Below are 27,605 nucleotides of genomic sequence, written 5' to 3'. Positions count from 1 at the left end.
GCAGTTAGACTTATATACCACTTCATAGGGCTTTCAGCCCTCTCTAAGCGGTTTACAGAGTCAGCATATCGCCCCCAACAACAATCCTCATTTTACCCACCTCGGAAGGATGGAAGGCTGAGTCAACCCTGAGCTGGTGAGATTTGAACCGTCGAACTGCCGAACTAGCAGTCAGCTGAAATGGCCTGCAGTACTGCACTCTACCCACTGTGCCACCTCGGCTGAGAGTGGGGGCCGCCGTTGTCTTTCTGTGACTTCTTTGGGTTCTCCCTCGTTCCTTATCCACGATGTCTTGCAGATTCCCGCGCTAGAAGATGTCTGCCCCGCGGCGACGTGGCACAATTAGCGACAAGAAAGGGAAACGCGGCGCCGGGCGGGCAATGTCGGTGTCCGGACAGAAGAGTGAACTGCCCGCCCCTTCGGTGATTGCTGAGGAACCCGGTATTTGCATCACCTGGGGGAAACTCCATCGGAATAGAGCTGGGAAGGGACCTTGGAGGTCATCTAGCCCAACCCCCTCTCCTGCTCAAGCAGGAGACCCTATACTGTTCCAGGCAGAATGGCTCTCCGATCCCTTTTGATTACTTCTCTCCTTGATTAGTTTCCATCCCTTGCTCCTTGTCCTTCTTTCCTCCAGAGTAGCCAAACTCAAATCCTGCAACCGTTCTTCATATATTTTAATCTCCAGGCCTTTAAATCCTCTTCGTTGCTCTTCTCTGCCCTTTTTCCAAAAGTCACAACCTCTTTTTGTAACGTGTGTGGGGGGTGAGGGACGACCAAAACTGGATGCAAGATATTCCAGGTGTGGCTTTGCTAAGGTTTTACCAAGCGATACTCATCCTTCCCGTGATTTTGATGCGATGCCTCTGCTTATACGATCTCGGTTTTAGAGATCCTGAATTGTGGGGAGGTTGAGTCAGACCCAAATCCCCTTTCGTGCCTTCGGGATGGTTTGAATTCAGAGTGGTTCCTAGACAGGGCTGTGTGAATTTGGTGCCTCATCTGTCCCACGAAATCATCTTGCTGCAAATTCCTTCTTTTCATTCAACTAGACATTCCCAATTCCTGCAACTGTTCTTCCTATGTTTTAGCCTCCTTTGGGGCGTGACCCGTCAAAACCGCGGTCCACAAAAGCGCGATCGACGAAAGCGCACATTTGACGTCATCACAGCGCGATGAAAAAAATTAAAAATTGAAATAAAAATAAAATTAAAGCAAGCCGATTCACATAAAGGTAAGGGTTAGGGTTAGGGTTAGGGTTAGGGTTAGGTTAAGGGTTAGGATTAGGTTTACAGCGTTAGGGTTACATTTAGCGTTACGTTAAAGGTTAGCATTAGGTTTAGCGTTAGGTTAAGGGTTAGGTTTAGGGTTACATTTAGGCTTAGGTTAAGGGTTAGGTTTAGGGTTAGGTTTAGGGTTAGGTTTAGGGTTAGGTTTGGGGGGGTTAGGGTAAGGTTTTCGCTTTATTTTTACATTTTTCGATCACAGCGCGATGTTTTCGTCGCGCTGTGATGACGTCAAATGCGCGCTTTCGTCGACCGCGATTTTGTCATCCGCGGTTTTGTGGTGGAACCCCTTTGGGGCAGCCCCTCAGATATTGGAAGATTGCTATCATGTCCCCCAAAGTCCTTCTTTTCACTGTGCTCAAATCCTGCAGCCATTCTTCATCACTTAAATAAAATCACTGCACTGGAAACGTTTATAATCCGGCTCCTGATTTTTGGCTGCTCCGAGAAGGGATTTTCTCCTTTCTAAAGTCAATTAAAATGGGAAAACAACACCTTACAAATACAATAGCAGAGTCGGAAGGGACCTTGGAGGTCTTCTAGTCCAAACCCCTGCCTAGGCAGGAAACCCTATACCGTTCCAGACATGTGGTTATCCAACATCTTCTTAAAGACTTCCAGTGTTGGGGCATTCACAACTTCTGGAGGCAACTTCTGTTCCACTGATTAATTGTTCTCACTGTCAGGAAATTCCTCCTCGGTTCTAAGTTGCTTCTCTCCTTGATTAGTTTCCACCCATTGCTTCTTGTTCTACCCTCAGGTGCCTTGGAGAATAGCTTGACTCCCTCTTCTTTGTGGCAACCCCTGAGATATTGGGAGACTGCTGTCATGTCTCCCCTAGTCCTTCTTTTCATTAAACTAGACACACCCAGTTCCTGCAACCGTTCCTCATATGTTTTAGCCTCCAGTCCCCTAATCCTCTTTCTTGCTCTTCTCTGCACTCTTTCCAGAGTCTCCACATCTTTTCTACATCGTGGCGACCAAAACTGGATGCAGGATTCCAAGTGTGGTCTTGTTGTTAGTTGCGAAGTCGTGACCCCATGGACAACGTTCCTCCAGGCCTTCCTGTCCTCTACCCTCCTCGGGAGTCCATTGAAGCTCACGCCGGCTGCTTCGGTGACTCCATCCAGTCACCTCCTTCTCTCTCATCCCCTTCTTCTTTTGCCCTCCGTCGTTCCCAGCATGAGGCTCTTCTCCAGGGAGTCCTTCCTCCCCATTAGGTAGCCAAAGTCTTTGAGTTTCTTCTTCAGGATCTGGCCTTCTAAAGAGCAGCCAGGGTGGATCTCCTCTAGGACTGACCGGTTGGATGGCCTTGCAGTCCAAGGGGACTCGCAGGAGTCTTCTCCAGCACCAGAGTTCAAAGGCCTCCATCCTTTGGCGCTCAGCCTCTCTTATGGTCCAGCTTTCCCAGCCATCCATTGCAACTTGGAAAAGCCTTGACTAGACACACTTTTGTTGGCAGGGTGAGGTCTCTGCTTGTTAGTCTGCTGTCTAGATTTCCCATCGCTTTCCTCCCCAGGAAGAAGCCTCTTTTAATTTCTTGGCTGCCGTCCCCATCTGCGGTGATCTTGGAGCCCAGGAAAATAAAATCTGGTGTGGTCTTCCCAAGCCATAATAAAGAGCTATTCACACTTTACATGATATGTATCCCCGTTGTGGTTCGCTTACTCTCTTCTAATCCCCTCTCTCTGCAATCTCTCCATTCTAGGGGATAGGAGGGGAAAAAAACAAGCATGGGGAATTCTAGGGCCTTGTCAAGGCTTTATAAAGTGGTATTAACACTTCACATGATATCTATCCCCATTGTGATTCGCTTACTCTCTTTTAATCCCTTTCTCTGCAATCTCTCTACAATGAAAAAAAACCATGCACAGCTGACTGGGGAATTCTGGGGTCTTATCAAGGCTTTATAAAGTGGTATTAACACTTCACATGATATCTATCCCCATTGTGATTCGCTTACTCTCTTTTAATCCCTTCCTCTGCAATCTCTCTACAATGAAAAAAAAACCATGCACAGCTGACTGGGGAATTCTGGGGTCTTATCAAGGCCTTATAAAGTGGTGTTAACACTTCCCATTATGTCTATCCCCATTGTGATTCGCTTACTCTCTTCTAATCCCTTCCTCTGCAATCTCTCTACAATGAAAAAAAAAAACATGCACAGCTGACTGGGGAATTCTGGGGTCTTATCAAGGCCTTATAAAGTGGTGTTAACACTTCCCATTATGTCTATCCCCATTGTGATTCGCTTACTCTCTTCTAATCCCTTCCTCTGCAATCTCTCTACAATGAAAAAAAAAAACCATGCACAGCTGACTGGGGAATACTGGGGTCTTATCAAGGCCTTGTAAAGTGGTATTAACACTTCACATGATATCTATCCCCATTGTGATTCGCTTACTCTCTTCTAATCCCTTCCTCTGCAATCTCTCTACAATGAAAAAAAAACCATGCACAGCTGACTGGGGAATTCTGGGGTCTTATCAAGGCCTTGTAAAGTAGTATTAACACTTCCCGTGATCTTGATTCTCTCCCTCTGTTGATGCAGCCTAGAACTGTGTTGGCTTTTTTGGCAGCTGCTGCACACAGCTGGCTCCTATTTAAATGGTTGTCCACTAGGACTCCAAGATCCCTCTCACCTTTGAGCAAGGTACCACCTATCCTGTCCCGGTGCATTCTGTTTTTCTTGCCTAAATGTAGAACCTTCCTTTTTCCACTGTTGAAAATTCGTAGCCCCCGACCGGCAATCTGATGAACCGTTCGTTCAGAGACCGTTCCCTGAAGTTACGACGGCACCGAACCCATGGCTTGCGACCCGGTCCTCGCCCTTAACCGTCACGAAACGAAGGGTTGTTAAGTCCAGGACCTCGCCGTAGTAACGCAACGCAGCCTTTAGCTCTCCGTGCGGGGAACCGCGGTGTTCGGGCAGCAGAACCCCCCTCCCTTGCGTGGATCGGGAAGGGGGGGGGGCGTGTCCCGCGAAACAGATGCGGAGGAAGCCGACAGATGCAGCTCCCTGTTTAATTAGCCGCATCGTTTTGATAGCCGCTTCTGCCATCAAATAAAATCGAATAAAATTAAGAAAAGGAAACGGCATCTGTTGGAAATTAATGGGGTGACGCAGGTCAGCTTCCAAAGACGTGTTTCCTCCGGCCCCCCATCCTCCCGACTTGCAGGACTAAAATCGGCCCTTGGGGAGGGGGTGTTTTCCTTAGAGAGCCCCCCCCTCCTTTTTATACGCGGCGGAGGGGGGGAGAGACACGCGTGCGTCGCATTTTGCCTTACCTGCGTGTTTCCACAGTAACTGGGCAGGATGTGCGAGCGTTGCCCTGCAGGAAGCGGTGCCAGCTCTGAATCCTGGCATCGCCGAATCCCCTACCCTGTTGCTATCTGTCTTTGCAACAGGTGGGGGGGGGACCCATGTTGACCCCTCAATTGGGGAGGCGGGGGGGAACGGAGTCCCGGTGCGGCCCGGGGAGTTGAAGCCATGTGTGTATGTGTGTGTGTGTGTGTGTGTGTTGCATGATGCCATAGGTGCCAGGGTGTTGATTATAGAAGAGTGGGATGCGCGGATGAAAGAGCCGAGCGAGGTGAAGAAAGAGAGAGAGAGAGAGAGAAAGAAACAGAGAGCTACAGAAAGAGACAGACAGACAGAGAGATAGAATTCATTCTGAATTCTTTTCTATTCATATTCTTTATTCTATTTTGTTCCATTCCATTCATATTCTATTCATATTCTATTCTCTATTCTATTCTCTATTCTATTCTATTCTTTATTCTATTCTATTCATTCTGAATTCTATTCTATTCTTATTCTTTATTCTTTATTTATTCTATTCTGTTCCATTCCATTCATATTCTATTCTCTATTCTATTCTCTATTCTATTATATTCATTCTTAATTCTGTTCTATTCATATTCTTTATTCTATTCTGTTCCATTCCATTCATATTCTATTCATATTCTATTTTTTATTCTATTCATTCTGAATTCTATTCTATTCATATTCTTTATTCTTTATTCTATTCTGTTCCATTCCATTCATATTCTATTCTCTATTCTATTCTATTCATTCTGAATTCTATTCTGTTCATATTCTTTATTCTATTCTATTCTATTATGTTCCATTCCATTCATATTCTATTCATATTCTATTCTCTATTCTATTCTATTCATACTGAATTCTATTCTATTCTATTCATACTGAATTCTATTCTATTCATATTCTGTTCCATTCTATTCTATTCCCTATTCTATTCATTCTGAATTCTATTCATATTATTTTTTCTATTCTATTTTTTTCTATTCTATTCATTCTGAATTCTATTCTATTCATATTCTATTTCATTCTCTATTCTATTCATTCTGAATTCTATTCATTCTGAATTCTATTCTCTTCATATTCTATTCTCTGTTCTATTCTATTCATTCTGAACTCTATTCATATTCTTCATTCTATTCTATTCTATTCTGTTCCATTCATATTTTATTCTCTATTCTATTCTATTCATTCTGAATTCTATTCTATTCATATTCTAGTCTATTCTATTCATTCTGAATTCTATTCTATTCATACTCTATTCTATTTCATTCTCTATTCTATTCTATTTCATTCTCTATTCTATTCTGTTCATTCTCTATTCTATTCTATTTCATTCTCTATTCTATTCTATTCATTCTCAATTCTATTCTCTTCATATTCTATTTCATTCTCTATTCTATTCTATTCATTCTCAATTCCATTCCCTTCATATTCTATTCTCTATTCTATTCTATTCTATTCTTCATTTCATTCTATTCTATTCCATCCTATCCTAATTGTACCCCACCGCTTCTGCTATCCCTGCCTGGTCACCCCCAAACTTCCAAGCCATTGTGCCAGTCGTACAAGGACACCCCCCCCCCAACTTTCCTTGTCTGTTCCACCCCCACCCCTTGTCCCATCGTCTGATGCCATAATCCCAGCGTGAATTTTTTGCCCGTCGTACTGGCAGGGTGCCAAGCCTCCCAACGGTGGGCTCCCTCTCTGATGCCCCGGCTTTGGCAGAAGACCCGGTGATGCCGTAGGTGGTGGGAGAATTGGAAGGGGTCCTTGAGGGCATGGGGGGGGGAGGAGTGGGCTACCCTGCCAATCTCCTTTCCAGGCTGGGTTTCTGCCCTGTCGTGCGAGGGTCCGTAAGATGGATTTATTTTTTTTGGTCCCGCCTGCAGTGTAGAAATATTTGGGGGGCCTCTGTCTCCCGCTCCCACCTCCTCAATTTCCCCTCCTGCAGACCCTTCTCTGCTCTGGGGGGGCAGAATCTATGCAGGGGCATTTTGGGGGGAGGGTCTCAGCTCCTCCGAAAAGTCCCATTTTCAATCAGCATTAAGCCTTCGGGGCTCCTGACAGCCTCTGACACAGAAAGAGGTTTATGGGGAAATGAATTGTAATTTAGTTTGACAACGGCAAATGTTCCTGTGGGGAAGACTTGTGCTCTCTTTCTCTCTCTTTTTTTCTCTCTCTCTCTCTTTCTCTCTGTCTGTCTGTCTCTCTTTCTCTCTTTTTTCTTTCTCTTTCTCTCTTTCTCTCTCTATGTCTCTGTCTCTCTCTTTCTCTCTGTCTCTTTCTCTTTCTGTCTCTGTATCTCTCTCTCTGTCTCTCTCTCTGTCACGCTTTCTTTCTCTCTCTGTCTCTCCTTTCTCTGTCTCTGTCTCTCTCTGTCTTTTTCTCTGTGTGTGTGTCTCTCTCTTTCTCTCTCTCTGTCTCTCTCTGTCACTCTTTCTCTCTCTGTCTCCCCCTTCTCTCTCTCTTTCTCTGTCTCTCTGTCTCTATCTCTCTCTGTGTCTTTCTCTCTCTCTCTGTGTGTCTCTCTCTGTCTCTCTCTGTCTCTCTTTTTCCCTTTCCCTGTCTCTCTGTCTCTCTCTTTCTCTCTGTCTCTTTCTCTTTCTGTCTCTGTATCTCTCTCTCTGTCTCTGTCACTCTTTCTTTCTCTCTCTGTCTCTCCTTTCTCTGTCTCTGTCTCTCTCTCTCTCTTTTTCTCTCTCTGTGTGTCTCTCTCTGTGTCTCTCTTTCTGTCTCTGTCTCCCCCTTTCTCTGTGTGTGTGTGTCTCTCTTTCTCTCTCTCTGTCTCTCTCTGTCACTCTTTCTCTGTCTCTCCCCTTCTCTCTCTCTTTCTCTGTCTCTCTGTCTCTATCTCTCTCTGTGTCTTTCTCTCTCTGTGTGTGTCTCTCTCTGTCTCTCCCTTTCCCTTTCCCTGTCTCTCTCTTTCTCTCTCGCTTTCTCTGTCTCTCTCTGTGTCTCTTTCTCTCTCTGTCTCTTTCCATGTCTCTCTTTCTCTCTCTGTCTCTCTGTGTGTGTCTTTCTCTGTCTCTCTCTCTTCCTCTCTCTCTGTCTCTCTGTGTCTTTCTCTTTCTCTTTCTGTCTTTCTCTCTCTGTCTCTCCCTTTCCCTTTCCCTGTCTCTCTGTCTCTCTCTTTCTCTCTCGCTTTCTCTGTCTCTCTCTGTGTCTCTTTCTCTCTCTGTCTCTTTCCGTGTCTCTGTCTCTTTCTCTCTCTGTCTCTGTCTCTCTCTGTGTCTCTTTCTCTGTCTGTCTGTCTCTCTCTCTTCTCTTTCCGTGTCTCTTTCTCTCTTTCTCTGTGTGTCTCTTTCTCTGTCTGTCTGTCTCTCTCTGTCTCTCTCTGTGTCTCTGTCTCTGTGTGTCACTCTTTCTTTCTCTGTCTCCCTTTCTCTCTCTCTGTCTCTCTTTCTGTCACTGTCTCTCTGTGTTTCTTTCTCTGCTGTGTCTGTCTGTCTGTCTGTCTGTCTGTCTCTCTCTCTCTCTCTCTCTCTCTCTCTCTCTCTCCCCTGGTTCTCGACACCTTGATGAAAAACACCCTAAAAGAATTTTGCAAATTCCTTTCCTTTCTCTGTTTGTTCAAAGTCACCCAGCGGGCTTTCCGACCTGAGGCAGGACCAGAACTCACCGTCTCCTGGCGATTGGCCCAAAGTCACCCAGCCGGCTTTTATGTCTAAGGCAGGACTAGAACTCACAGCCTCCCCGTTTTCTCGCCTGGTGCCTTAACCACTAGACCAAGCCACCCCACTCCCTGCCTCCAAGAAGCTCTGAAGTGATATCCTTGGGGCAGCCCCATTTGGTCCTCCGTTGCTTTTATTGGCCTGTTCTCCCCCCTCCTCTTCCCCTAACAACTTCCCTGCGAGGTAGGCCGGCCGGAGAGGAACGAAACGGCCCACGTTCCCTCCACGCACATGGTTGAAGCTCAGCTCTCCCCATCCTTACTCCTGGGGTCTCTACACCCTCCTCACGCCCCTCCCCTTCTCTTCTTGCCCTCCCCCAGATGTTCCCCAGTCTCCGGTCCCCGAAGAGCCGGAAGATCATGTAGAACTGGTGATCACACCTTCCGTCCAGACAGAGGAAGAGGTGGATTTGGTAAGTGGGGGGGGGTCTCGCCCTGGGAGGGTGGTGCCAGCTGGATCCCATCGAAACTCTGGGAATAGACCGGCAGTCCTCGACTTTACGACCGCAGTTGTGCCCCATATTTGCGAGACATTTGTGAGCTGAGTTTTGCGACTTTTCTCGGCCACATTTGTGAAGGGAATCCCCGCCAGGGTTAAATCAGCCACACGGTTGGTTGTTAAGTGAATCGTTGGCTTTCCGTGCCAGAAGGCCGCCAAAGGCCGTCATAAATACGAATCCATTGCCAAGCGGCTGAATGTCGATCCCGTAACCACGGGGCGGGGGGGAGGAGTCACTTTCCCCGCTGCCGTCGTAACTTTGAATGGTCACTAAATGAATTGCTGTAAGTCAAGGGGTGAAAAAAAGGGACTTGGGACCACTGCTCAAACTTGCGACCGTGGCAGTATCCCCACAATCACCTGATCAAAATTCAGAATGCCACAAACTGACTCACTTTTACGACGGTCGCTGCGTCCTGAGGTCATGTGATCCAGTTTTGCAGACTTCTAATAAGTAAAGTCGGGGGGGGGGGGAAGCAGTGGGAAAGAAGAACAGAGAGTTGAAGTCAAGATATATTACTTTTACTGCATACCCACCATCTATTAAGAAAGTTACCCTACGTGGCTGGCTGGGGAATTCTGGGAGTTGAAGTCCACGAGTCTTAAAGTCGTTAAGGTTGGAGACCTCTGATTTAAGACTTGTGGACTTCAACTCCCAGAATTCTCCAGCCAGCTCTTCTTTTCCCACTTGGCTGAAATAAAGATATATTACACTTACTGCATACCCACCGTCTATTAAGAAAGTTAACCTATGCGCTTGGCTGGGGAATTCTGGGAGTTGAAGTCCACCAGTCTTCAAGTGGCCAAGGTTGGAGATCCCTGATTTAAGACTGGTGGACTTCAACTCTCAGAATTCCCCAGCCAGCTCTCTTTTTTTCCACTTTGCTGAAATAAAGATATATTACACTTACTGCATACCCACCGTCTATTAAGAAAGTTACCCTACGTGGCTGCCTGGGGAATTCTGGGAGTTGAAGTCCACAAGTCTTCAAGCGGCCAAGGTTGGAGACCCCACAATTAAGATTTGTAGACTTCCAGAATTCCCCAGCCAGCTCTCCCCCCCACCCCCCTGAAGTCAAGATATGTTACGCTTCCTGCATACCCACCATCTATTAAGAAAGTTACTCTACGGAGCTGGTTGGGGAATTCTGGGAGTTGAAGTCCACAAGTCTTCAAGTGGCCAAGGTTGGAGACCCCTGATTTAAGACTTGTGGACTTCAACTCCCAGAATTCCCCAGCAATCTCTTTTTTTCCCACTTTGCTGAAATAAAGATATATTACACTTACTGCATACCCACCGTCTATTAAGAAAGTTACCCTACGTGGCTGGCTGGGGAATTCTGGGAGTTGAAGTCCACAAGTCTTCAAGTGGCCAAGGTTGGAGATCCCTGATTTAAGACTGGTGGACTTCAACTCTCAGAATTCCCCAGCCAGCTCTCTTTTTTTCCACTTTGCTGAAATAAAGATATATTACACTTACTGCATACCCACCGTCTATTAAGAAAGTTACCCTACGTGGCTGGCTGGGGAATTCTGGGAGTTGAAGTCCACAAGTCTTCAAGTGGCCAAGGTTGGAGATCCCTGATTTAAGACTTGTGGACTTCAACTCCCAGAATTCCCCAGCCATCTCTTTCCCCCCCACTTTGCTGAAGTCAAGATATATTACATATACTGCATACCCACCGTCTGTTAAGAAAGTCACCCTACGAGGCTGCCTGGGGAATTCTGGGAGTTGAAGTCGACATGTCTTAAAGTTGATAGAGCTAAGAAAACATTGCACTACAACTTCTGGAGACCCACACCTGTGTGCCTCCAGGAGTTGTGTGTGCTCCAACACTGGGGGGGTTTGAAGACGAGACTAGACAAGCCTTTGTCTGGAATGAGATAGGGTCTCCTGCTTGAGCAGGGGGTTGGACTAGATGACCTATAAGGCCCCTTCCAGCTCTATTCTGATTGAATCCCCGCCCTGGGATTCAATCTGCAGCTGGCAATTTTGCAAAGGGGAGAGAGGGAGACCCTTCCCCTAAGCACAGCCAGTCTAATGGACCTCCCCTCTGCCCCCCCACCCCCCCGAAGACAAAACCTAGGGAAGGGAAATATTTCTGCTTGCACTCTTGCACACTTCCCTTCCATCACACGCCCCAGCACATCTGGTTCTGCGCTTCCACGCCAGATGTTGTGCTAATGGGATCATGATTTCCTGGTAAGGAAGGGTAAGGGGAGGGAGGCTCACGGGGTGGGGGGTGGTGGAAGAAACTGGACTGCCAAATCTCACCTTTTCCTCCCTGTTTTTTTTCCCGGGTTCCCCAAGCAGCAAAGTTCAGGTCGTCCTCAACTTACGACCATAACTGAGAATTACCGTTTGTAAGTTGTGCCCGGGTGTTAAATTGGCTGACCGCATGACCATTGCCCGCTTTGACGAGCACATTTTTTGCAACGGTCGCTAAGTGGATCACTGGTCATTAAGTGAACCCATTGTCCAAAACGGTCGAGTTTGGGGGTCCAAAACGGTCGAGCTTGGGGGTTTTTTGGGGTCAGAAACCAGAAAGTAAATGGAAGGTTTCCAGCAAATATAAAATAATTGGTCGTAAAGTGTGATGTCACATGACAAGTGGCGGGGGAGGGGGTCATTGATGGAATTTCACATCTGGGTCGTAAGTACAGGTAAGTCCTCGACTTAACGACCGCAATGGAGCCCAAAAGTTCTGATGCTAATAAGCGAGATGGGCGTTAAGTGGATTCTGCCCCGTTTTACTATCTTACTTTCCACCGTCGTTAAGCGAATCACTGCAGTGGATAAGTCCATAACTGGGTTATTATGGTGGCTTCCCCCATTGATTTTGCTGGTCAGAAGGTCACAAAAGCCAATCACGGGAACTCCCACTGCGACCGTCATAAATGTGAGTCAGTTGCTAAGTGTTTGAATTTGGCACATGCGGGGATGCTTCAAAGGTCGTAAGGGCGAAACATGGTCAGGAGTTCCTTTTTCCCCAGTACCGTTCTAACTTTGAACGGTCACTAAACAAACGTTGGAATTCAAGGACTCCCTGCGTTCCCCCACCCCACCCCCAGTAGGAATCTTGAAAGGTCATTTTAGGAACCGGTCGTAATTTGAGGATTATGTATCTGATTGTCTGTGGAAGACACAAACTCGTGCAGGGAAATAGAAGAGAAGAGAATAGAACATAGAATAGACCATAGGATAGAATATAGAATAAGATAGGATAGGTAGAATAGAATAGAATAGAATAGAATATAGAATAGACCATAGGATAGAATATAGAATAAGATAGAATAGGATAGGTAGGATAGAATAGAACATAGAATAAAATAAAATAGAATAGAATAGAACATAGAATAGATCATAGGATAGGAGATAGAATAGGATAAGTAGAATAGAATAGAATAGAATATAGACTAGGATAGGTAGGATAGAATAGGATAGAATAGAATAGAACATAGAATAGACCATAGCATAGAATATAGAATAAGATAGGATAGGTAGAATAGAATAGAATATAGAATAGGATAGGTAGGATAGAATAGAATAGAACATAGAATAGACCATAGGATAGAATATAGAATAAGATAGAATAGGATAGGTAGGATAGAATAGAACATAGAATAAAATAAAATAGAATAGAATAGAACATAGAATAGATCATAGGATAGGAGATAGAATAGGATAAGTAGAATAGAATAGAATAGAATATAGACTAGGATAGGTAGGATAGAATAGGATATAATAGAATAGAACATAGAATAGACCATAGCATAGAATATAGAATAAGATAGGATAGGTAGAATAGAATAGAATAGAATATAGAATAGGATATAGAATAGGATAGGTAGGATAGAATAGGATAGGATAGAACATAGAATAGACCATAGGATAGAATATCGAATAGGATAGAATAGGATAGGTAGGATAGAATAGAACATAGAATAGAGTAAAATAGAATAGAATAGAACATAGATTAGATCATAGGATAGGATAGGTAGGATAGAATATAACATAGAATAGGATAGGATAGAATAGAATAGAAAACAATAAAATAGAATAGAGAATTAAATAAAGAATAGAATATAGCGTAGAATAGGATAGAATAGAATAGAACATAGAATAGAACATAGAATAGACCATAGGATAGAATATAGAATAGGATAGAATAGAACATAGAATTTAATAGAACATAGAATAGACCATAGGATAGGATAGGTAGGATAGAATAGAATAGGATAGAATAGAAGAGAACAATAAAATAGAATAGAATAGAGAATAAAATAAAGAATAGAATAGAACATAGTATAGTATAGAATAGAACATAGAATAGACTATAGAATAGGATAGAATAGAATAGAACATAGAATAGAATAGAACAGAACAGAACATAGAATAGACCATAGGATAGGATAGGTAGGATAGAATAGAATAGAACATAGAATAGGATAGGATAGAAGAGAAGAGAACAATAAAATATAGAATGAATAGAATAGAGAATAGAATAGCATAGCATACAGTAAAGGGTAAAGGTTCCCCTTGCACATCTGTGCTAGTCGTTCCTGACTCATCTCCGTTTCAAAGCCGAAGAGCCAGCGCTGTCCAAAGATCATGTGGCTGGCAAGACTAGATGCCGAAGGCGCACGGAACGCTGTTCCCTTCCCATTAAAGGTGGTCCCTATTTTTCCACTTGCATTTTTCACGTGCTTTCGAACGGCTTGGTTGGCACAAGTCACGGGAGCTCACCCCGTTATGCGGCGCTCGGGATTCGAACCGCCGAACGGCCGACCTTTCTGATCGACAAGCTCAGCGTCTCAGCCCCTGAGCCACCCTGCAGCTTGTGTTACTTTGCCCAAATTGTCGTTCCCCACCCCCCACCCCCCCTGTCGTGCAGAAACCCTGCATCCGACAACGACTCTCCTTGTCCGACGTCACCGAAGAGATGTGGACAAACGAACATCTGGCCGCCATGGACCAGTTCCTGAAGGACGTCACCCAAACCATGATTGTATTTTACGTCGACGAATTCGCCGGCTTGAAAGTGGAGCCGGTCATGCCTCACCAGGTGAGTCAATCAACCAACCAATCAATCAATCAGAACAGAGCTGGAAGGGACCTTGGAGGTCTTCTAGTCCAACCCTCTGCTCAAGCAGGAGATTCTACACCGTTTCAGACAAGTTAGCTCTCCGGTCCCTTCTTAAAAACCTCCAGTGATGGAGCACCCACAAATTTTATTTCAATAAATAAATGAATGTATTTTCCAAAGCACCAAAAGGAGGACAAGAAATGACGGATAGAATTTAGACCAGAGATATTCTTACTAGGAATTATCCCAGAGAAACTTAAGAAGGAGGGTACTTATTTGATCATACACGTAACTACAGCAGCGAGAATTGTATTTGCCCAAAACTGGAAATGAAATAAGTTACCAACAGATGAAGGGATAATAATAATAAAAAAAAGACATTAGATTGTGCAGAGATGAATAGGTTGACAACGAAAATAAAGGATAAAGAGGAATCGATGTACTTCGAGACATGGGGAAGATTTTATGATTGGCTAGAGAAAGGAAGTTAGAAAAGAAAGTAAGGAGACGATGCACTGTTAAATGGAAAAGCGGGGGAAGAAGGGGAAAACAAAATAAAATATTAAATATGCAAGTGTATATTTAAGAGCGAGATATGAAGGGGGAAAAACATAGTTAGGATAGATTAGCGAAGGTACGGGAATAAGAAATGATGCTAAATTATATTTGGGTTTGCGGAAATACCACCCCAAGAAAACAAATGAAGACGTGAAAGAGACACCAACAGACAACAAGAAACAACAGAAAAAGAAAGGGGGAGAGGAGGAGAGAAGGAAAGAAAGGTAGGGAAAAAAAGAAAGAGGTAAGGAAAGGAGGGTGGAAGGGAGAGAAAGAGAAGGAGAGTGGGTAGGAAGGGGAAGAGTAGGAGTACAGGAGAGGTAAGGGAAGAAGGAAGGGGAAGGAGAGGAGGAAGGAAGAAAGTAGAGAAGGGAGGGAAGGAGAAAAGAAAGGGAAAATGAAGTGGCAGAAGGGATGAGAAATAAAGCAACTCAAAATGTATATTATAACCTATTAAACGGAATAACGGATATATAAGAAAGGTAAATGTAAAGAATAATCATTATGTGAATGTATCCTTTAAATGGTATGTAAGAATTAAAAAATTGGGAGTGGGGGGAAAGAAACGAAGGGATAGAACCGAATTAAGGAGAGAAGCAAACTGGAATTAAGAAGAAACAACAGCGAGGATAATTAACCAGGGGAACCGCTTGCCACCAGAAGTTGTGGGTGCTCCCATCACCAGAGGCTTTTAAGAACGAGATCGGACAGCCCCTGGATGGTATAGGGTCTCCTGCTCGAGCAGGGGTTGGACTAGATGACCCCCGAGGTCCCTTCCAACGATGTTCTGATTGCGTAACCTTGGATGACCTCCACAATGCTTACGACTGCCTAGTGCGGGCCTGTCAAATGGTCGGCCCGCGGGCCGGATACGCACCTGCTCCGGTTCCGCAAAGGCCAAAAAAAAAATGTCGCGATACGTCACGGTGCAAGCAGTTTCGACACTCCTGGTCTAGTGGAGTTCCACCTTCAAACCTTGGGTGGACTTCAGCTCCCAGAATCCCCTGACACGAATGCATCCCTTTCGATATGGTGGTGGCCTGCTTACTCTCGTGTTGTCCCTTCCTCTGCGGTCTCCCCCTTATTCTCTCCAGTGGGTCCATCTAAGTGACTGTTGAGTCAAGCAGAGGCTGTTTTAAAGGACAGAACAGAACATTGTTTGAATTGAAGGGACATTGGAGGTCATCTAGACCAGGGGTCCCTAACTTTTCAGGCCTCAGGGACCACTAAATGCATAATTTTAAATCTCGCGGACCACTAATATGATCTACCTAATGACCGGCTGGGTGGGCGTGGCTAGGTGGTCATGTGACTGGGTGGGTGTGGCCAACTCGATGTCACTCACACCGAGGGGCGCCTCTACTCGTCCCTCCCCTCCCAGCCACTCCTCCCCTGCCCTCCCGGGCTCCTTAGGGCTCCAACCAGAAGCCGTTGCTGGAGCTAAGCAGCCCCCAGGAGAAAGAGTTGGCAAAACAGCTCAGTTCAAATCGGATCTGGCCGAGAAGGAGGCTCAGCAGAAGCACCTCACTGAGGACTAGGAGTACGGGCTTTCCAAGCAGAAGGAAGACCTGCGGGAGTGCAAGGCCAGATGCCAGCGCCTGGAGGCTTAGCGGGCTGCGACGGTCAGCCAGTTCCAGGCCAGGATGCAGTCCCACTGGAACGAGCCCTCCAGCTCTTCGCCACCAGCGACGCTTCCCTCCAGCCTTCGCCCAAAGCCCCCCACCAGGAGGCTGAAGCACACCCCGAGTTGGGATATCTGCCCCCCTCCGACCTTCACAAAAAGACCCCGAAGGGGGAGACTTTCTGCAGCAACACAAGCGTTCATTGCACGTATATTCGGCCCAGGGGGCGTAGTTTGAGGACCCCTTGATTTAGTAGAATATAAAAAAATGCAAATAGTTTTTCCGCGGACCACCAACATTTTCTCACGGACGACCAGTCGGTGACCACTGGTCTGGTCCAACTCCTTGCTCAGACGGCAGGCGTTTTGCCATTTCAGACAATTCTGACAATTCCCTTTTCCTTGTCTCGATTTTTTTGCCGTTCCCAACTTCTCCACCACCACCACCCGGACAGGAGCAAAAACAGCTGGCCTACTTCATCCGCCAGGAGAACGCCGAAATTACGGAGGAGAACTTCCACGAAGTGGTGCAGTTCGGCTCGGTGCGCCGACCGTACATCGATTCCCTGATGCGAGTGCTCAACGCCGCCTATCTGCCCCGCCTCTTCCGCAAAGGCGCCTGGCCAGAGAGCATCAAAAACGAATTTTTCTCCGAAATTTATCATTTCATGACCACCCTGACAGGTAGGTTTACTGCCGTTCTTCCCGTCGGATCCACCAGAGGTCACCGATCCGTCGACTAGTGCTTTGGGGGTTGCTTGCCCCAGGTCTCTTGAGTGCTGTACAGGTCGTCCTCGGCTTAATGACCAACATAGATCCCAAAATTTCTGTTGCTAAGTGAGTTGTTTGTTCAGTGAGTCTTGCCCCATTGTACGACTTCTCTTGCCATAGTTGTTAAGTGAATCAGTGCAGTCGTTAAGCGAATCGTGTGCTTGTTAAGCAAATGTGGCTAACCCAACCCCATTCATCATCATCATCATCATCATCTTTTAACGACCCCATAATCCCTTGTGGGGTGAAGTCTGGGCAACTGAGTGGAGCTAGCAGAGTGTTTTTTACTGGCCGGATGCCTTTCCCTGTTGCCAATGTGGAGTTTTGTTCAGCAGATAAATTCTCATTGTGCCCAGACAGAGAAATATCTGTCTCTACCTAGGATCAAACTCACAGCCTCCTGATCGTGAGGCGAGAGCTCCACCTCTAGGCCACCACACCACTAACCCACCCCAATTGCTTGTCGCAAAAGGAGATTACATGAGTTTTGCCCCGTTTTACGACCTTGCTTGCCACTGTCGTTAAGCAAATCACTGCTGCTGTTGAGTTAGGAACACAATTGTTAAGTGAAACTGGCTTCCCCGTTGACTTTGCTGGTCAAAAGGTTACAAAAGGTGATCACGTGACCAGAGGACACGGCCACCGTCATAAATACGAGTCAGTTGCTAAGAATCTTTTGATCCCATGATCATGGAGATACTGCAGCGGTCGTAAGTCCCTTTTTGCGGCTAACGTTGTAACTTTGAATGGTCACTAAACGGACTGTTGTCATTTGAGGATTGCCTGCACTGTCTGGAAGTCGCTTTTTCAGTGCCGTCGTAATTTCAAACGGCCACTAAGTGAATCGTCGTAAGCCGAGGACCACCTGGAATTGTAGGTGTCTCAATTGAGGACCGAGGAATGAGAATTGGGGTGGGTGGGTGGGATCCTAAGGAGACGTCCCGACGTCCCCCTCCCTCCAAAAGCCACCCCAACCTCTAATCCCTGACCCCCTCCATCCACAGATACCCACTTCAAGATGAAGGGTCGCACCGTCCTTTACATCCCAATCGAATCCTTCACCATCACCCCCGAGATGGCCCTGAAGGACAAGGCTGCGGTCCAACGCCTGGAGAGTGAGTGATGGGTCAGCGGGGGGGGGGGGGGGGGGGCGCTAACCAGATCGGGAGAAAAGGAGAGGGGCCGCTGGCGAGGACCACGTCGGGCGCGATCGTCTCTCGCTTAAGGAGTGAATTAACTTAGCATCTGCGCTGCATCTATCATTCCCAATCTGCTCAGGCGCCGTTGCGTGCGCCCGGACTTACGACGGGGTAATGAGTCCGGCTGTAGGTCGGGGAAATAAGTGGATGAGAAGCCAGGGTCCTCCTTCCCAGCTCTGTCCCCCTTGGGGGATACAAATAAGAGGATAAGGAGGGAGGGAGGAAGAAGATGAGGGAGGGAGGGGAATGGAGGAAGGAAGGAAGAAGAAAGGAAGATGAGGGAGGGAGGAGAATGGAGGAAGGAAGGAAAAGGAAGTAAAAGGAAGATTGAAAAAGGAGAGAGAGAAAAAATGACAGAGGGAGGGAGGAAGGAAGAAGATGAGAGAGGGAGGGGCGGAGGGAGAGGGAGGGAGTGAAGAAGGAAGGAGGAAGATGAGGGAAGGAGGGGAAGGGAGGGAGGGAGGAGGAGGGAGAAAGGAAGTAAAAGGAAGGTTGAAAAAAGAGAGAAAGTATGAGAGAAGAAAGGGAGGGAGGGAGGAAGGTAGAAGATGAGGGAGGGACGGGAAGAGCGGGAGGGAAGGAAGGATGAAGGATGGAAGGATAGACGGAGGGAAGAAGGAAAGAAGATGAGGGAGGGAGGGAAGGAAGGAGGAGAATGGAGGAAGGAAGGAATGGAAAGAGGGAGGAAGAAAGGAAGTAAAAGGAAGATTGAAAAAAGACAAAGTATGAAAGAAGAAAGGGGGGAGGGAAGGAAGGAAGAAAGATGGAGGGATAGACGGAGGGAAGAAGGAAAGAAGATGAGAGAGGGAGGGGAAGGGAGGGAGTAAAGGAAGGAGTAGAATGGAGGAAGGAAGGAATGGAAAGAGGGAGGAAGAAAGGAAGTAAAAGGAAGGTTGAAAAAAGTATGAGGGGATGGAGTGGAAGGGAGGGAGGGAGGAGGGAAGAAAGAAAGAAGATGAGGGCAGGACAGACAGAGGGGGAGGAAGAAACGAAGAAGAAAGAGGGAGAAGAAGGGATGGAGGAAGGAGGAAGGAAGGAATGGAAGGAGGGAGGGAGAAAGGAAGCTTGGGATTCGAACCATCGAACGGCTGACCTTCTGATCGATAAACTCAGCATCTTAGCCACTGAGCCGCTGCATCCCTCCCTGTATTTTAAAATTCAGCCCTATTTGTTAGCACTTCACGAAAGGGAGGTCAAACTATGGTTTATTTCCACTCCCACGCACATCTATCAAGGTTAGGTGACGGCGTTACGTCTTTCCTGGGAAAGCCAAGTTTGAAACCATGCCAGACTCATCCCGAGCCCACGCAGCCTCCTGCCAGACAGGTAGGGGGCAGCCTTCCGGCTCAGCAGAGATGCCCAAATGTGGCTGGCAGTGAAGCCACGGCAGAATTGGCACCCGGTTCCGTTCTCGAACCGGGTGCCCTTTTGCCTGAAAGAATCCCAAGGCTTTGGGGCATGCTGGGAGTTGAAGTCCAGCCATCTGAAAGTTGCTGAGGTCTGGAAACTTTGGGGTAAACCAGGGCTCTGCGAAATGGGCGATTTTACGATTTGTGGACTTCAACTCCCAGAATGCCTCAGCCAGAAGGGAGGAATTCTGGGAGTTGAAGTCCAGAAGTCTTAAAAGTCCAGTCTTAAAAGTCCAGAAGTCTTAAAAATCCAGAACTTGTAAAGTCCAGAACTTTTAAAGTCCAGAAGTTTTAAAGTCCAGAACTTTTAAAGTCCAGAACTTTTAAAGTCCAGAAGTCTTAAAGTCCAGAAGTTTTAAAAGTCCAGTAATCTTAAAGTCCGGAAGTCTTAAAGTCCAGAGGTTTTAAAGTCCAGAAGTCTTAAAGTCCAGAAATCTTAGTCCAGAAGTCTTAAAAGTCCAGAAATCTTAAAGTCCAGAAGTTTTAAAAGTCCAGAAGTTTTAAAGTCCAGAAGTTTTAAAAGTCCAGAAGTCTTAAAGTCCAGAAATCTTAGTCCAGAAGTCTTAAAAGTCCAGAAATCTTAAAGTCCAGAGGTTTTAAAGTCCAGAAGTTTTAAAAGTCCAGAAGTTTTAAAAGTCCGGAAGTTTTAAAGTCCAGAAGTTTTAAAAGTCCAGAAGTTTTAAAGTCCAGAAGTTTTAAAAGTCCAGAAGTTTTAAAAGTCCAGAAGTTTTAAAAGTCCAGAAGTTTTAAAAGTCCAGAAGTTTTAAAGTCCAGAAGTTTTAAAAGTCCAGAAGTCTTAAAGTCCAGAAGTCTTAAAGTCCAGAAGTTTTAAAAGTCCAGAAGTCTTAAAGTCCAGAAGTCTTAAAGTCCAGAAGTTTAAAAGTCCGGAAGTTTTAAAAGTCCGGAAGTTTTAAAGTCCGGAAGTTTTAAAAGTCCAGAAGTTTTAAAGTCCAGAAGTTTAAAAGTCCAGAAGTTTTAAAGTCCAGAAGTTTTAAAAGTCCAGAAATCTTAAAGTCCAGAAGTTTTAAAGTCCAGAAGTCTTAAAGTCCAGAAGTTTTAAAAGTCCAGAAGTTTTAAAGTCCAAAAGTTTTAAAGTCCAGAAGTTTTAAAGTCCAGAAGTTTTAAAGTCCAGAAGTTTTAAAAGTCCAGAAGTTTTAAAGTCCAGAAGTTTTAAAGTCCAGAAGTTTTAAAGTCCAGAAGTTTTAAAAGTCCAGAAGTTTTAAAGTCCAGAAGTTTTAAAAGTCCAGAAGTTTTAAAGTCCAGAAGTTTTAAAAGTCCAGAAGTTTTAAAGTCCAGAAGTTTTAAAAGTCCAGAAATCTTAAAGTCCAGAAGTTTTAAAGTCCAGAAGTCTTAAAGTCCAGAAGTTTTAAAAGTCCAGAAGTTTTAAAGTCCAGAAGTTTTAAAGTCCAGAAGTTTTAAAAGTCCAGAAGTTTTAAAAGTCCAGAAGTTTTAAAAGTCCAGAAGTCTTAAAGTCCAGAAGTTTTAAAAGTCCAGAAGTTTTAAAAGTCCAGAAGTTTTAAAGTCCAGAAGTTTTAAAAGTCCAGAACGTTGTGATGATCATTAATGCACGCTGGTTGCCAAAACCTTCCCCCCCTCCCCCCCCCCTGAATTTTGATCCTGGGACCCTGGGGTTCGTCGTGACGGTCGTAAGCATGAGAACTTCTCAGTCACTTTTGTAACTTTGAGTGGCGACTAAACGGATGGCCGTAAGTCGAGGACTGGGGTTCAGGCTCCTAGTATAATACGGGAGCGTAGATTCCCCTGGAAAGGGGGGGGGGGTCTCCAATTTTCGGGGTGAGCGGAGGGGGCCCTCCCCATCTCTTTTATTCCCCGATTTGTGTTGAGTGGGTGGGCTTAACTCCCCCCCCTCTTTTGTGTGAGACCACCCAGCCGGGGGTCTCCCGCCTGCGGCTGTGTCTCTTTCCTGGCCCCGCAGGCGAAAGGCGCGGCTGGAAGCCCTCGGCCGTCACTTCTGGACCCGCTGCTCATTTGTTCCGCTTTGCGCAAATTCAATTGAAGGTCTCGCGCTGTGGACAGGAGGGAGGGAGAGACAGAGATGGAGAGAGAGAGAGATGGAGAGAGAGAGAGAGAAAGAGGGAGAGAGAGAGGGAGAGAGAGAGACGCTGGCTGAATTATGCAGTGCCCACATCTCTATTAGGGCACCGTGGAAATCGGGCTGGGGATGGGGGGGGGGGCACTCAGAGTGGAAATGGGAGGGTGGGAGTGGGCAGAATCCTTCCTTGGGCAAGTGGCCAGGAAAGTTAGTTTCCTCCCTCTCTCTCGTCTCCTTCCTTCCTTCCCTTCCCTCCCTCCCTTCCCCCCTCTTGTCCTTCCTTCATTCCTTCTCCTCCCTCCCTCCATCTCCTTCCTTCCTTTCTTCCTTCTTTTCCTTCCTTTCCCTTCTTCTCCCATGTCCTTCCTTTTGACCTTCTTTTCCTTCCTTCCTTCCTTCTTCTCCCCCCCTCATTCCTTCTTCCTCCCTTTCCCTCCCTCATGTCCTTCCTTCTTTTGCTTCCTTCTTTCTTCTCCCTCCCTCATTCCTTCCTTCCTTCCTTCTACCTTCCTCTCCCTCCCTCATTCCTTCCTTCTTTTCCTTCCTTCTTCCTTCCTCTCTCTCCCTCATGTCCTTCCTTCCTTCTTCTCCCTCCCTCATTCCTTCCTTCCTTCCTTCTAGCTTCCTCACCCTCCCTCATTCCTTCCTTCTTTTCCTTCCTTCTTCCTTCTTCTCCCTCCCTCATTCCTTCCTTCCTTCTTTTCCTTCCTTCCTTCTTCCTTCCTCTCCCTCCCTCATTCCTTCCTTCTTTCCTTCCTTCTTCCTTCTTCTCCCTCCCTCATTCCATCCTTCCTTCTTTCCTTCCTTCCTTCTTCCTTCCTCTCCCTCCCTCATTCCTTCCTTCTTTCCTTCCTTCTTCCTTCTTCTCCCTCCCTCATTCCATCCTTCCTTCTTTCCTTCCTTCTTTCCTTCCTTCCTTCCTTCCTTCCTTCCTTCCTTTCTTCCTCTCACCCTCCGTCCCTCCATACTTATTTAATTCATATCCTGCTTTTATTATTTTTAAAAATAACTCAAGGCAGCAAACTTATCCCAAACCCCCTCTTATTTTCTTCACAGCAACAACAACCCTGTGAGGTTGTGGGGCTGACAGAAAGGGATTGGCCCAAAGTCTCCCAGCTGGCTTTCATGTCTAAAGCAGAACTAGAACTCCCAGTCCCTGAGTGATTGGCCCAAAGTCTCCCAGCCGGCTTTCATGTCTAAGGCAGAACTAGAACTCCCAGTCCCTGGGTGATGGGCCCAAAGTCTCCCAGCTGGTTTCATGTCTGAGGCAGAACTAGAATTCCCAGTCCCTGGGCGATTGGCCTTATATAATAGATAGTGGGAATGCAATTGACGTAATAGACCTTGATTTCGGCCAAGTGAAAAAGAGCCGGCCGGGGAAATTCTCTGGACCCCCGGGAAACTGCCGGCAACTCTTCGACCGTGGCTTAGAAGGTGGCAGGCAGGTTGAGGGGTGCCAAGGCCTGCCCCGGGCTGGGCAAGGGAGGGCCTCACCCACCCACCCCCCTCTTTCTCTCCCCCCCCCCCCCCCAGCTTCCATGATTCACTGGACGCGGCAGATCAAGGACGTGCTCCGGGCCCAGGAGGCGGTGGAGAGCCGGGAGAGCGCCGGGCCGCTGGAGGAGATCGCCTTTTGGAAGAACCGCTGCCACGACCTCTCGGAGATCAGCAAGCAGCTGTGCCAGAAGGGGGTGAAGCACATCGAGGGCATCCTGATGCTCTCCAAGTCCTCCTACGTGGCCCCCTTCCAGCGGCTCTCCAAGCAGATCCAGGTGAGGGGCAGGGCCTGGAGGGCCTGGGGGGACGAGGGGGGGTGAGCAAGGGGCAGGGCCTGGAGGGCCTGGGGGGACGAGGGGGGGGGTGAGCAAAGGGCGATGATGGAGCAGGGGCTGCCCTGAGGGTCTTCGGCCTGGCCGGCTTAGAACGTGGAAGAGGGATAGGGTTAGGAACTTAAGAGGTCCTCTAGTCCAACCCTCTGCTTGAGCAGGAGGTGCTATGTCAAGGAAGGGAGGGAGGGAGGGAGGGAGGGAAGAAGGAGGGAAGGGGGAGAAGGAAGGAAAAGGAGGGAGGGAGGAAGGAAAGGAGGGAGGGGAGGGAGGAAAGAAAAGGAGGGAGGAAGGAAAGGAGGGAGGAAGAGGAAGGAAGGAAGGAAAAGGAGGGAGGGAGGAAAGGAGGGAGGAACAGGAAGAAAAGAAGGAGGGAGAGGGGAGGGAGGAAGGAAAGGAGGGAGGAAGAGGAAAGAAGGAAGGAAAAGAAGGGAGGAAGGAAAGGAGGGAGGAAGAGGAAGAAAAGAAGGAGGGAGAGGGGAGGGAGGAAGGAAAAGGAGGGAGGAAGGAAGGAATGAGGGGGGAGGGGGAGGAAGGAAGGAAAAGGAGGGAAGGAGGGAGGAAGGAAAGAAGGAAGGAGGGAGTAGGCAGAAAGGATGAAAAGGAGGAGGAAGGAAAGAAGGAAGGAGGTAGAAAGGAAGGAAAAGGAGGGAGGAAGGAAGAAAAGAAGGAATGAACAAGGAAGGAAGGAGGGAGGGAGGGAGGAAGGAAAATATTTATCAAAAATACAGCTGCAAGCTGTCCAATCTTTGCTTGAAAACCTTGATTGGATGGATGGATGGATGGATGGATGGATGGATGGATGGATGGATGGATAGATAGATAGATAGATAGATAGATAGATAGATAGATAGATAGATAGATAGATAGATAATAGAGGAAGGAAGGGGGAAAGAAAGAAAGAAAATATAATAGAGATAAAGAAAAATTACAGACAAGAAAAGAAACAGAAAAGAAACAGAAAAAAGATAGATAAATAGATGATAATAGAGATAAAGAAATGGCAGACAAGAAAGAGAAAAAGAGAGACGGAAAGGAGATGGATAGATGGATGGATGGATGGATGGATGGATGGATGGATGGATGGATGGATGGATAGATAGATAGATAGATAGATAGAGACAGACAGACAGACAGACAGACAGACAGACAGGCAGATTCAATGATCATGATAGATGACAGATAATGGAGGATGGACAGATGGACAGACAGATGGAAAGATGGAAAGATGGAAAGAAAGAAAGAAAAAGATAGATAGATAGATAGATAGATAGATAGATAGATAGATAGATGATAGATAGATAGATAGATAGATAGATAGATATTCATATGGCTGGAAGTGCACCTTGGAGGTCATCTAGTCCAACCCACTGTTAAAAGCAAGAGACCCTAAATACGATTCTGGGCCAATGGCTGCCAATCTCTTTGGATGGCGCGATGGAGCACCCATCGCTTCCGGTGGCCGGCAGTTCCCCTGGCTAACCGTCCCCTCGCTCTTTGCCCTTGCTTTGCAGGATGGGTCGGAGCAGGCCCAGTCGAACCTTCGCTTCCTGTCCATCCTGAAGGAGCCCTTCCAGGAACTGGCCACTGTACGGCCCAAAGATATCCCCGAGAAGCTGCCCCACCTCATCAGCCTGGTCCGGATCGTCTGGGTCAACTCCCCGTACTACAACAGCCGGGAACGGATCACGGCTCTCTTCCGGAAGGTGGGGGTCGGGTGGGGGCTGTATACACACACACACACACACACACACACACACCTTTGACCACTTGAAGACCTATGGACTTCAGCTCCCAGAATTCCTCAGTCAGTGATGGAGGGTAACCTTCTTAATAGACGGTGGGTATGCAGTAAGTGTAATATATCTTTATTTCAGCCAAGTGAAGAAAAGAGAGAGTTGGCTGGGGAATTCTGGGAGTTGAAGTCCACAAGTCTCAAATTGGGGCTCTCCAACCTTGGCAACTTTAAAGACTTGTGGACTTCAACTCCCAGAATTCCCCATCCAGCCACATAGGGTAACTTTCTTAATAGACGGTGGGGATGCAGTAAGCATAATATATCTTTCACTTCAGCCAAGTGAAGAAAAGAGAGAGTTGGCTGGGGAATTCTGGGAGTTGAAGTCCACAAGTCTTAAATCGGAGGTCTCCAACCTTGGCGACTTTAAGACTTGTGGACTTCAACTCCCAGAATTCCCCATCCAGCCCCGTAGGGTAACTTTCTTAATAGACGGTGGGTATGCAGTAAGTGTAATATATCTTTATTTCAGCCAAGTGGGAAAAGAAGAGCTGGCTGGAGAATTCTGGGAGTTGAAGTCCACAAGTCTCATATCGGGGGTCTCCAACCTTGGCAACTTAAAGCCTGGAGGACTTCAACTCCCAGAATTCCTCAGTCAGTGATGGAGGGTAACTTTCTTAATAGACGGTGGGTATGCAGTAAGCGTAATATATCTTGACTTCAGCAAAGTGAGAAAAAGAGAGAGTTGGCTAGGGAATTCTGGGAGTTGAAGTCCACCCATCGTAAATCAGAGGTCTCCAACCTTGGCCACTTGAAGACATGTGGACTTCAACTCCCAGAATTCCCCAGCCAACCGCATAGGGTGACTTTCTTAATAGATGGTGGGTATGCAGTAAACGTAATATATCGTGACTTCAGCCAAGTGAAGAAAAGAGAGAGTTGGCTGGGGAATTCTGGGAGTTGAAGTCCACAAGTCTTAAATCAGAGGTCTCCAACTTGGCCACTTGAAGACTTGTGGACTTCAACTCCCAGAATTCCCCATCCAACCCCGTAGGGTAACTTTCTTAATAGATGGTGGGTATGCAGTAAGTGTAATATATCTTTATTTCAGCCAAGTGAAGGAAAGAGCTGGCTGGAGAATTCTGGGAGTTGAAGTCCACAAGTCTTAAATCAGAGGTCTCCAACCTTGGCCACTTGAAGACTTGTGGACTTCAACTCCCAGAATTCCTCAGTCAATGATGGAGGGTAACTTTCTTAATAGACGGTGGGTATGCAGTAAGTGTAATATATCTTGACTTCAGCCAAGTGAGAAAAAGAGAGAGTTGGCTGGGGAATTCTGGGAGTTGAAGTCCACCTGTCTTAAATCAGAGGTCTCCAACCTTGGCCCACTTAAAGACTGGTAGACTTCAACTCCCAGAATTCCCCATCCAGCCACATAGGGTAACTTTCTTAATAGATGGTGGGTATTCAGTAAGCGTAATATATCTTGACTTCAGCCAAGTGAGGGAAAGAGCTGGCTGGGGAATTCTGGGAGTTGAAGTCCACAAGTCTTAAATCAGGGGTCTCCAACCTTGACGACTTGAAGACTTGTGGACTTCAACTCCCAGAATTCCTCAGTCAGTGATGGAGGGTAACTTTCTTAATAGACGGTGGGGATGCAGTAAGTGTAATATATCTTTATTTCAGCCAAGTGAAGGAAAGAGCTGGCTGGAGAATTCTGGGAGTTGAAGTCCACAAGTCTCAAATCGGGGGTCTCCAACCTTGGCCACTTTAAAGCCTGGAGGACTTCAACTCCCAGAATTCCTCAGTCAGTGATGGAGGGTAACTTTCTTAATAGATGGTGGGTATGCAGTAAGCGTAATATATCTTTGACTTCAGCCAAGTGAAGGAAAGAGCTGGCTGGGGAATTCTGGGAGTTGAAGTCCATAAATCTTAAATCAGGGGTCTCGAACTTTGGCAACTTTAAAGCCTGGAGGACTTCAACTCCCAGAATTCCTCAGTCAGTGATGGAGGGTAACTTTCTTCATAGACGGTGGGTATGCAGTAAGCGTAATATATCTTTGACTTCAGCCAAGTGAAGGAAAGAGCTGGCTGGGGAATTCTGGGAGTTGAAGTCCACAGGCCTTAAAAGTTGCCAAAGTTGGGCCAAGTTGGATGGTGAGGCCTCTCTTTCTCCCCAGATGAGCAACAAATATCCAGATGTGTTGCAAAGACATTTCCTTGGACCGCCTTTTCGAAGGCTACATCAACTCGTCCCGCCAGACGCTGCACAGCTGCATCTCCTGCATGTCATCCTGGAAGGACTGCTACCAGCAGGCATCCTACATGCACAACAAGTAAGGGGGAGGAGTCTGGGGAGGGGGGGGTCAGGCGAAGTTGCGTCGTGCCAAGGGGCTAGTCCTCAGTGAGCGCGCGATTAGCCGCCGCTCGGATTTAGGACTGCTTGGGGCCTGTGCCACGGACACGCGGTCGCGATCAGCGACCTCCCTAAATTGATTCCTGGCCAAACGAAATGTCCATTTGGGGAAGCTGGATTCGCTTAACGACCAGGTATTCACTTAACGAC

At 46.7% G+C, this 27,605-nt stretch overlaps 1 protein-coding gene across 1 annotated transcript in view; it reads left to right on the top strand.

The window, feature by feature from the left end:
* Positions 1 to 314: 314 nt before the first annotated feature.
* Positions 315 to 27,605, top strand: part of LOC116523333 (dynein heavy chain 2, axonemal-like) — a 53,726-nt gene continuing 26,435 nt past the window's right edge. Inside the window, 9 exon segments of the mRNA XM_032238442.1 lie at positions 315 to 441; positions 8,603 to 8,694; positions 13,676 to 13,846; positions 16,502 to 16,730; positions 17,822 to 17,932; positions 23,012 to 23,250; positions 24,819 to 25,010; positions 27,220 to 27,230; positions 27,232 to 27,375. Of these exon segments, the coding sequence (XP_032094333.1) occupies positions 315 to 441; positions 8,603 to 8,694; positions 13,676 to 13,846; positions 16,502 to 16,730; positions 17,822 to 17,932; positions 23,012 to 23,250; positions 24,819 to 25,010; positions 27,220 to 27,230; positions 27,232 to 27,375 (1,316 nt within the window).

The sequence above is a fragment of the Thamnophis elegans genome, unplaced genomic scaffold (genome assembly GCF_009769535.1).
Source record: "Thamnophis elegans isolate rThaEle1 unplaced genomic scaffold, rThaEle1.pri scaffold_174_arrow_ctg1, whole genome shotgun sequence".
Lineage (NCBI taxonomy): Eukaryota > Metazoa > Chordata > Lepidosauria > Squamata > Colubridae > Thamnophis > Thamnophis elegans.
The sequence above is the reverse complement of the archived record's forward strand: the minus strand, read 5'-3'. Positions and strand labels throughout refer to the sequence as shown.